The 11,577-nt window shown below is 42.4% G+C and overlaps 1 protein-coding gene across 1 annotated transcript; it reads left to right on the top strand.

Moving 5' to 3' along the window:
- Positions 1 to 2,231: 2,231 nt before the first annotated feature.
- RB195_006472 (uncharacterized protein) lies at positions 2,232 to 2,567 on the top strand (the record flags this gene model as incomplete). Its single annotated transcript, XM_064179566.1, has 1 exon — positions 2,232 to 2,567. The coding sequence occupies one exon, from the start codon at positions 2,232 to 2,234 to the stop codon at positions 2,565 to 2,567; it is 336 nt and encodes a 111-aa protein (XP_064036511.1).
- Positions 2,568 to 11,577: the final 9,010 nt, after the last annotated feature.

Genomic DNA, 11,577 nt, shown 5'->3' with positions numbered 1-11,577 from the left:
TTAACGGAGCTGTTACCGATGACTAGCAACGATGTTCCTACATGTTTTTTCAGACGGACGAAAACGTGATTTCTGAAAACCACGTTTAAGAAAAAAAAATAGGAAATTGACTATGGGCAATGTAGTGCAAGGACTTCGGACTTCACCACGGAGACGGAGGGAATTGAAAACGAGTCAAATTTTTAACTAGGTTGCAATAAATTATATAGATTTTCCTATCCTTAGAGGGCGACATCAACCCCTTTGGAAAACAACTACGTAGCACAATGTATTATAAAATCGTGGCTCCCAATGGGAATTCCCATGGAAACATTTGATCGTGCAACTAAACATCATCAACAACAACAGCATCTACAGAACTTTTTGTTGGATTGGTTTGGTTTTCTTTTACATCTCATATTGGAGCTGTGAAAGAGACTTTTTTCAAGAAAATTCATGAAAATAGTATGATCGCTTGGTAATGAGCGCTTTTCATAGAACGAGGCAAGACACTCTCATACAAGGTATCGGTGCCAACTAACAGATCTGCTGCTCATCTGACAATGTGCTGAGACTGTTCTGAGACTGAGAGAGCGGAAGAGAGGGCGATGTCCATGTTCGCTCAACTATAAACGGGTGGGATGGAAACCGTTCGCGTTGTTGCACAACAGCTTAGACAGTTGTACCGAAGTAACGTGGCAGCTGAAAGAAGAACTGGATTTTAAAAGTTCTAAGCTTCGAATTGAGCGCCTCCAAAAATTGGGGGAGCAAGTGGAAGACGTGGGCGTAAACTGGTAACAGCAGTATAGTCAAAACGTTTTCAATTGTGGTGCGACATCGCTAACGATGCGGAGCGATTTTCAAACGCTCGTAGGTCACTGTGGGTGCACCATTGCAGCACACATTTAGGCTCTATTTTAGCACGAGAGAGAAGTTGAGTTCGAAGGCACCGTTGAGACATCCACAGTAGATCAACCTGTTGAACTGAGGTACACATAACAATGATTTCGAACAACTCACCAGGCTACAGCAAACAAAACGTTAGGAAGACGTTTAAGGTGGTCATATAATCAACTTCAACTACGCCTTCCTAAGCAGCAGAATAGTTGTGTTGGTAAAAATTGCTAGATTACGGGTAGACCGCGGACCGATTGACCTATGTCTTTCCAGAAGAAAAAACGAGTTGATTTCGAGGTCATAAATTCAATGCGCCAAAGAGTTAATTATGAAGAATTCAACACGATTTTCAGTAGCAAATTTATTGAAGACGATTGAAGATTTATTGAAGAATTTATTTATGGAAGACGTGTCTCAGTCCATCGCTACAGTCAACCTTAGAGAGGGGTGCACATTACAAAACTCATCGGTTAACTGCTCATAATGTCCTCTACAAAATTAAATAACGGTAAGGTATAACTGCAACTTTTCCAATCATCTATGGGAATGCAAAAGTCCGACTGAGCGCTCATATCCCCATTAATCTGAATAAGACTGAAATCGGGGACGGGAGTAGTGTAGCGGTCAGAGGTTCCGCTTCCTGCACGATCGATCTTAGGTTCGAATCCGCCCTAGTGCTCACCAAGCCTTTTATCCCTCCGGGGTCGATAAATTGGTACCAGACTTGTCTGGGAGGATAAAAAAAATACTGGCTTGACACATCGGCTAGCCACTGCGAGTCATTGTATAGTCCAGTTACACGTTCGTAAACCTCAAACGATTCTGAATTGAAGTGAATGTGGGGGCACATCTCAAGCGGATTGATTAACGCCAGAAACTTTAATTTATCCTTATTAAGACTGAAATCGGGACCGCGTATACATGTGTGATTGTTACCTACTTGTAATGGCCCTGCTTTCACTGAACGCGATCAGGCACTTGAGTACACATACGATTTGAGAGCGTACGAGTTATATAACCCACGCTGCTATATGGTAAACCTTACCATACATTGCAAAAGGGTGTTGTCGTCCAACACCATGCCTGGACCCATACCCAGAGAGGTCAAATGCGTGAGGGAGATATGGAGTCTTTGGCAACAAACGTCCGTCTCGTAACATTGAACTGCACGCACGTACGCAACTGGCTTCTTTCGAGGCGCTTCGGTGGAGCGTAGCGGCTAGCAACATAACCCATCGCTGCTTGCGACAGTCGCAACTCGGTTCCAACCGCTCCCTCCAACGCCCCGTTTCTAACGCATACGCAAATGCACCGGAACTACACTCGTGGTTCATGTCGTTTTGACCCGACTATATATGCATGCACCGATTGCTGCATTGCAGGAAACACGCATCAGGGATCGGCCCACCATCAGCACCGACAATCACACCATCCACAGCGGCGATGCTGATGAAAGGAAAGTAGAAGGATGTGCATTAACTGCGAGGAGCAACAACAACAATGTGGTGGAGAAGTACCGACCAAAGTTGTCAAGATGCGCCTTCGTGCGATTGCGGAATCACAGACGGCTCAAACTCTGGGTCGTTAGTGCTCATGCACCTTCGGAAACCGCTGAAAACCACAACAAGGGCGAAGGCGAGCGACATAAACCACGATTAGCGAGGAACCACCGACAAAGTCGGAGGTTCTGATCTGTTTCCAAAAATCCAGAATGGAAAATCTGGCAGAGGCGATGGAATTAGGGCAGAAATGCTGAAGTTTCTTCCTTCGTCTGAGATTGGTAAGGTGACGAAGTTCAACCGTTCAACATGGATTGATGAAAGGTACCTAATGTGTGGAGACGGAATCATGATTCCTCTCCACAAGAAGCTATCCGTCATGGAATTCAGGAAAAAAAACGACGTGTATAGAAGAACAACTGCTGCGGTTCGAGCACTTACAACCAATGAGCAACTACACCGTTTGAAGTGGAAACCGAAGTGAGAGAGGCGGCTGTGGCGGGACCCTTTCTGTTCAGCTTTGCCGTTAATGCGAAGAACAGTTGATCAATGTCCCGCCGATGTCGTTTTAGCACCGTTTGAGGTACCTCAGTGGATCTCGAGTACGAGTATACGAAGTAGGAATATTCGCTTAAAGCAGCGCGAAGATACAAAATGACGTTAATATTGTATCTAAATTAGTTGCAGGACCAAGGACTGCGACTCAGCGCTGATAAATGCAAGCAGATAAGGGTCTCCTTGGGACCCTCAGCGGGAATCGTTGTGGACAGACAACCTGATCCGTAATTCGCCACCTTTCTTGATGTACGGATCGAGGACTCGGGCTGTACAGTCGACAGTCATGTAAAAGCCTGACTGCATGGAGCGATAGCTGTATAGACGACTGCTAGGCTGCTTCTGGCCGATGATGTGCCATAACGAAGAACCTTACTCGGAGGTGAATATGATGTACCGGCGGCTAACATATGGAAACCATCAACATCATGTACGGCCCTCTGAAGTAGTCCTAGAAAACCATCTTCGCTTCCTTGTTTATGAGGAGATCATTTGATCGCATGAAATTTCTCTTCTTCCTTCTTTTGAGTTCCGTTCAAAACAAAGCAACAGAAAATGTGCATCCACCCTGAATAAGGTTAGATTAAAATTTCATTAAATTACGAAGATACAAGCACCCATTCGGCATTCCAGTTATATAATTTGCCTTTTGATGTACTGAAAGCAACATAAAGAATTTTACGAGTTTAATGCTCCAAATTTTCCTAGGAAATTTGAGTCCCATCTCTGCTAATCAAATTTCTATTCTTTGCCTTCACCTTTTAAGAAAATCATAAGCCAAAAGCTAGTTTTAGTAACAATGGATTACTAACATTCTGGATCAGATATAGAAAGAAGTGGAGTAAGCGAGCTTTAAGAAATCTAAATGTTCTATTATGAACATAGCATAATGAGTAAACAACTGTCAAAACTTGACACCGTCATATTTTTCTCGGCGCCCGCATACGCGCAGCTGTTTGTAGATTTACTACAGAAGATCAAAATAATGAAGAAGTAAGCAAGACAAAAGGTTACAGCTAGCAAAATTACAAAATTTATGAAGAGATACGCAAAGTAGTAGTGGGAGAGGAATCACATTCACATTCAGAAAAGAATAGAAACGAAATTTTCGTTAAATGGGATATTCGGGATATCTGAACACCGGTGTTTTCTGAAATCAAAAGTTGGAGTGCATGCAAAAACAAATAAAGAATTTGACAACAAAAACAACGTCACGGAAAAATATGCAAAAGTGCTACCTTAATGACACGGAAAAAGTACATGTAACTACATAAGTTCTCGCAAAACCAAGTGTAACTTGCATTTCCTCGGACTAAGAACACATTTACGGAACCTCTTCAATGTGGATCGGTTATTTTTGTTACCTCGATACTTTCACAAACAGACCTTTCCACGAGGCAAACATTTAATAATATTAGCTTCCCAGCTGCATAACAACAGACCAGAGGATGGGGAATAAACATGTGGCAATGAAGCTCCTAGATCGCGATTTTGAGCGCTCCAACAACGCCTCACAAGTGTTTTATAAAGTGAATTAGCACCAGCTAAAAGGTATTTCATCTGCACGCTTTCGAACACAGCTTTAAGAACTGTGCAGTACTTATTTTGATGATTTTTTTATGTAGTGTGGAAGCCTACGTTCAAAATATGATATCAGCAAGCTCGAGATTTGAACAAAAAAAACAGATAGCATTCGATTCGAACGTTCTCTTGTCTCGAAACCTCGGCATATTTTTTATGCTTTGTTCTCTAATAGTGTAACGAGATTTTTAGATGAAACCTTCTTTTAGATGGAACTCCTGACGTTTCGGCCTTTTTTACCGTCTTCAGATGCTTAAAGGCATCATCCCACGAATCTGAGGTGGTACGGATTTCAGGTGGAGTATTCGTATACGGGATAGTAGATTATAGGGAGGAGGTGATTCCGTCCATTTCTTCCTAATTGCCGTAAAAAACGGCCCGGAAGATACGGCTTCAGGCGTTCTGGCGCACTATTTTCTACGCCAGCCCTATGCGGCACCGTATCTTTGCCGTATCGGTGCCGTATCGGCCGTTTTTACGGCAATTAGGAAGAAATGGACGACATCACCCCCTTTCCATAATCTGCTATCCCGTATACGAATACTCCACCTAAAATCCGTACCACCTCAGATTCGTGGAGTGATGCCTTTAAATAGAGGTTGATTGGAGCAATCCTACGTTCATTACGTCAATGTCACACCGCTCTGGGCCAGGGTTCTGATAATCGTTCAAGGTGGTGATAACGGAGACCATATGTGTACGCTGAAATAATCTTACGTAGTGTTCCACCAGATGTGTGCTGGCTGATAGCATGCACTACTCACTGCTCGGTCTATCAGCGAACGAATATTGCTGTGTGGATCACTAGCGATGATTTGATCTACACACGCAATACCATGCAGTTATAGATCACAGAGCGGTACAAGTGGCAAGAACTCATTCGTTATCGACAAGCATTCGTTTCTGTTATTCATTGAAGAGTTTTTTTTTAAGAAACCAAAATGACTCCATCGTCTCCTCACCGACGCATCTGTTTAGTGAGTCAGATGTTTGCGTTTAGTGAGATTAAAAATTTGATCAAGAGGAAGTCACAAAACATCTGCACATTTGCGGTAATGCATTTCATGCATGGAAATGCATTTCGCATCATAATGTGGATCGTATTATAGTTTACCACAAATGTGCAGATGTTTTGTGACTTCCTCTTCCTCAAATTTCTGATGCGTCGCTTATCTTCAGTGAAGTTCCAAACATTTAGAAAGAGGCCCTATTACCTGCATACCAAAGAAAGCAATTCTAACGCTCTCTCGAACTTTTGCCCTATCAGTATTGTATCTTCCGCAAGCAAAGTTTTGGAAAAGATAATCAGCAAAAAACTAAGCTAGTGACTGACCAACAAAAGATAAGATTCCTTTCGAACAACATGGCTTCCAATCTGGATCCTGCAGTACTTCGTAGTACTCTGATTCGCTCTATGATTGGATGATCGAAGTAAACAAAGGGAAGTCAGTTGATGTGATTTTATTCCACCTAAAGCGTTTGACATGGTAAACCACAAAAAGCTTTTTTTCAAACTAGGAAAACTATGGAGTTTGCTGACAGTTGTTCAGTTCGTTGAAATCGTATCGTCAAGAACGACACATGACTGTAATAACTGTTGCTCCAGGCGTTATGCGTTGCAAACCCGCGTTGCGCAAGGCAGTGCTCTCTCAACGCTTCTTTTCCTTGCGTACACTGCTGACCTTCCCAGCTATTTGAAAACCCATCCTGACATGAAAGTTCAAATGTTCGCAGACGACATCAAAAAATATTTTTCGTATCGACCTTATGAGCGAAATTCCCCTCACAACACGGCTTCCCTAGCAATCCAGAAAAAGGTATCATAGTCGGGGAAATGGGTTCTACCTTTAAATCTTTCCAAAACAGCAGCTTTGCATTTCGGAGAGGCTCCCCAGACTCTTCACTCCTGCAATTCATCATCTATTCAATATTAAAAGCAAGTTCGAGACTCGGGGGTAATAATTGATAAATCATTCGACTTCTCCACTCGTTTTGAATTGATCACCGGAAAAGCCATGTCAACTATTATTATAATAATGAGGAACGTGAACGTTAAGAACCCTAATTTACGAATATTTCTTTACAAGACATACGTTTTGCCACATCTAGAATACGCCACCCTAGTCCACTCTTGAAGAAGGATATCAAAAAGTTAAAAAAGTACAACAAATTTTTACTAGGCCGATTCATTATAGATTATATTTATTATTATTATTTTCCCGATCCGAGTTACCCTGAAACACTTCCTTGCTATGAGATAACGCGCTGAAATTAAGGAGCTTGAAGTACAGACGAGTAGTCAACGATTTAGTTTTAGGTTTTCGTAGCTTACGAATGGAAGCTAAGCTAAAGGCAAGCGAGTATTGTATTTTCCGACCAACAAGCATGAGAACGGGAAGTTTCAATCTGCACTACTCTAAACTCAGACGAAAACTCTTCCCAGCTATGTTTGACTCCTTTTTCTGAGCAGAGTTGCGCGTTGGATTGACTTGCTTCCAGCTGTAGTTATGTCTAGTCCAAACTCGGAGATATTCAAAAGCAGCCTATCCAAATTAGATCAAATTAAATGGCCTTACTATTCTAGGCATGAGAGAGGCCTAAAACCTCTTTGTTTCAGAGACGTGGAGCAAGTTCCTTCTCTAACAAGCGACCACAATAAGCATTGCGTTGATATGTATTTTCAGATCACAGTTTTTCTGCTGTTCGTTATGACACTAGCTGGCTGAAATATTGCCTTGATATGCTCCTTTTCAAATTCGTCCCTACAAAAGGTCCTTATCCTCTCCAATTGTGGTTAGCCGTTCAAAGATAGCAAAGTTGGTAAGCCTTGCGTTTGAAGTCACCCACCCGTTCGCCCAAGGTCCCTGACGGATTGCTCCGTTCGAGGTTAAGTTGGTCACCCAAACCCTGGTATCCGTTTATCTACCGTAGCGTTCTGGATATGGGAAAAGGATCTCGCGTAAAGATTTCTCACCTTCTGTAGCAGGAGAATGACCTGCGTCTTCAATAAATAAATAAATAAATAATCGTTCCCGCTGTGGGCCTCATGCATGTGCCTTCCAAGTGGTGTTATCAAACTTTTACGTTGTCTTCCTGCCATATGTTCATTAATCTTCAATCCAACATTCTTACCGCTCTCCTCTATTTAAGTTTCGTTGCACATCAAACATCAAACATCTTATATACTACCCCCACTTGTGCGCAGTCACCTGTTTTACCGTAAAGACAAATAACGCATCTTTCACAGATGTAGTATCTATAGTATAATCTGTTTCTAACAGGCTGGCTTTTAATGTTCGCAATAGGGATATTTACCAAAATCACGTCATCTTATTATTGTGTTTGTACAATTTTAAATGCTGCGTTGATTGAACAGCAACGAAACGAAAGAAAACAACAAAGCAAGAAACGTTAGGCAAATAGAAGTTCCATCTAAAAACCTAGCAGGGAAACTACTAGAAAATTTTAAAAAAGCAGATAGTTTTTTTACAGCCTGTCGGCAAAATTCAAATTAGTGGCAGGCGCTTTACCTGGACTCAACACGAAGTTGTTATCAGAAGCAGAAGATTTTTATGCCCCTTCAGATTCTAGGATTTCCGGTCCAATTCAGACACTCGCATACATGCAATATTTTTGTGTTTTTTACAGTTTTGTGATGATGTGGTGTGTGTTTGTGTGATGTTTCTGTGCGTTCGATTTCAATCCAGTCGGCGAGACGATGTCATTTCTGTGTTTGTATCTTCAAAAATAAATCCTGCACCAATTTATGGATCCCAGTGGGATGATAGGCCTGACTGGCACTGAAGTAATTTTCAACCATCGATCGTGTACTAATAGTCGAACTTCTTACCGACTGCGCTACACTCGCCCTAAAGCACCGAAATTATGGTAATCACAAAAAGCGCGCCTCCTTTCAAAGCGACGCTAAGCGATGTGTGCAATGAAAGGGTGGGCCATCGAGTTATATGACAGTTGCATAATATTTTTAGATAGTGCCTTAATTTGTTATGCTGAAAATATGATACCTGGAAAGACGTGATTTCATGAAAAAATATGCGATCAAATGAAAGAAAACGGGGAAAATGGAGAATATCATTAGTCTTCGTTCTTTACTTGGGTTCAACAACGGTTCTACTAATACCGTTGTTGTTTCTAAAATAATCTATTACGGTTCTGATCTCGATTTCCTAATCGGTACCTTCTTTCTTGTGAATTCCAATTTCCAACCTTTCTCCGTCTCTACGCTACTGCTGAATATAATCTAGCCGTGCAACGGTGGAAGCGAAGCGGTGCGGAGTGTTGCGGTTACGATCGAGGGGGATGCTCCTAACGTCACTCATCACTGCAGTACAAGTGAACCTACCGATGGTCCCATCGCGATCCCAATGGTTATCTCCACCGCGCCACTTCAAGCGCAGCCCCAACTGTGCAGATCCTCAGGACGTGTCGACTGTATGTACCTATGTTCTGCTAATAAACACTCAAAGCAAGTTGCATCCGTCTATTGTCACTCCAAAAAGCTAGTCATACGTGTGTGCTACGTTCGGACTGGGGAAATACAGCAGCATTCAGCTGCATAACGAAAGTCGTTCATTTATTTAGCATCTCATCTTTAGAATGTGAAACTACACCCGTATTTTCTTGCCAATTACTGATCTACAATAAGCTTCTGTGTGATTCTAGAAGATTTGTAGTAGTATTCCGTGCATACACCATTTGGATGTAGATCAATTAGGAGCCAAACTAAATCGAAAAGACTTCCATTTTTATCAGACCTCACCTTTAATTCGACTCCTTAACCCTGCGCAAAATGAGTCATAATGCTTGAGTTCCAGAGTCTCCTCACTACGCAGGTCTCTCTCCTCTGATGAAGAACTTCTTCCACTTTCTTCACTAGTGATAATGAAAGTTAATTAATGAACAAACTCTAAAAAAGTTTCTGTTCACCTCTAGTCAATGAGGCGTAAGTGTAGCTCGCAGTGATACTATAGTCGGGTCAAAACGACACGAGGCACAGTTGCTCGTACGCGGCTTTTGTCGAGGCGGTGCGGTAGAGCGTAGCGGTTGGGAGCGTAATGGAGCCCTTTCTGGCACCTCGGTTCCAACTGGTGTCTAAACCGCGCCGTATTGAGCGCTAGCGCAAATGCAGCGTGCTTCATGCCGTTTTGACCCGACTACATGTCTTACTGGGCAACACATCTTTCGGCAATGAAGCTTTGAATGGGGCTTGTATATGTTCGCATTGGTTCATTCACCACCACAACCTATCAAGAAAAGAGGATATTATATGCAATGTTCCTTGGGTGATGCCAACCAAGTCCTTCACTTCTCTGGAGTCAGCAGTTTGGCACCAAACTCGCCCGGGAGGACAGAAACACTGACTTGATATATCGGCTGGCCTCCACAAATCACTGTGTAGGCCGTAACCAGATCACACGTTCATGAACTTTCCAACGATTCCGAAACGAAGATGAACACGTTCGCGCACCTATAACAGATGATTTACCGCAAACACTTGTTTTTCTTTTGTCCTTGAACATCCTCTAAATCTCTTGAGATCGCTGTAACCCGTTCACACCGCTGTTATCCGACGAAGTATAAAGAATAAAATACACGACATTGATCAATTCCAACGGGAATTCGTCGACGCGTTTAACATCAAAGAATCGTTTGAGGTTTACGAACGCCTGTGCAGCCTTACAATGACTTGCAAGGGCTAACCAATATACCAGTGTTTCCATCCTTCCAGACGAGTCTGGTACCAATTTCTCGACCTCGGATGGATGAAAGGTTTCTTTGGGACTGTGGCGGTTTCGAACTATCGATCGTGCTATCACATCTCTTACCGACGGCGGTACATTCGCGCGGTATGGTTCACACTTAGGCAACAACGATGGTTGTATTGAAGACAGCGCCTCACCAATTTGAGTTGGTACGGAAACCCCAAGGAGAACATAGAGTTCGGGCTGTAGATTACGGAAACGAGTGTGGTCCCGCTCAATTCCCCCCAGTCGTTCTAAAAAACGCTATCGGACCCGCTTTATTATTTCCTACGAGATGCGTTAGAACGCGCACCTTCGTACAAGCTCAAGTCTCCCCACCAGTCCATTCATTGGATTTTCTTGTTTGCCCGCCGTTTTTTTTTTCTTAACGATGATTAGGGAAGACTGAGCGTACCCAAGTTGGTTTCCGCAGTATACAACGCGAACCCTACAGTTTCCCTAGAGTTTCCGTACTACGTCAATCGAGTGATACGCTTATTTTAAATATTTACTAGCTCCCTCATCAGAAGTTGCCAAAGCGGGTGGCCGTGATTTCTGGCTTAATCACATGGTTTCCTTCCCTATGGCAATCCATTCACGCAACTGTCTTCGACATAATTAAGAGAAGTTCTTGCTGCCTTTTGCGTTGAGGTCACAGCAAAATCAGGCAAAGATCCGGAATAACCTCGTTGGTCCGGAGTTCATGCACCACCATATTATGGGTTTTCTAACACAGACGAGACATGCAAATTCTTAAAATGAGAAACTATTACATTTAGTAGTTCGCATGAATGTCGAGTAAAAAGTTCAAGTCATAGAGAGTCTTTAGTGATATTGTTATCAGGTGTCTTAAGCTCGGATTTCTTTCTTTGTTTTTAAAAGGAAGGAGTAGGAGGAACGATTACTCACGAGATTAACGGTTAATGCGCTTTTAGCCTTTTTCTGTGCTATTTAGGCAAGTTATCATTAGTAGGGCAGACGTAGATCCAAGAGTTATAGGCATAATAGAGGCATCAGTTTAATTTAAATTTCTTTTTTTCTTTTTTTCTTCAACGAAGCAACATTTTACCCTCAAAGGCTCAAAGTTAAATTAATAACATGAGTGGAAATTATCTACCGACGTCCTCATAATACCTAAGTGTAGCTATGTATGATGCAGAGAGTTGCCGTTGGATAATATGTTTTGATCACTAATCTGAGTCTGTCTAAATTTCTGGGGAATCGTGGCTTTTGAAGTGACGTGAACCCTAACAATTGTTGGAAGAGGAATGGCATCGAGAAACTCACCAAAGTTACGGAGTAGT

This window comes from Necator americanus, chromosome I (assembly GCF_031761385.1).
Source record: "Necator americanus strain Aroian chromosome I, whole genome shotgun sequence".
In the NCBI taxonomy this organism is placed as follows: domain Eukaryota; kingdom Metazoa; phylum Nematoda; class Chromadorea; order Rhabditida; family Ancylostomatidae; genus Necator; species Necator americanus.
Note: the sequence above shows the minus strand (reverse complement) of the source record. Positions and strands in the feature narration are given on the sequence as shown.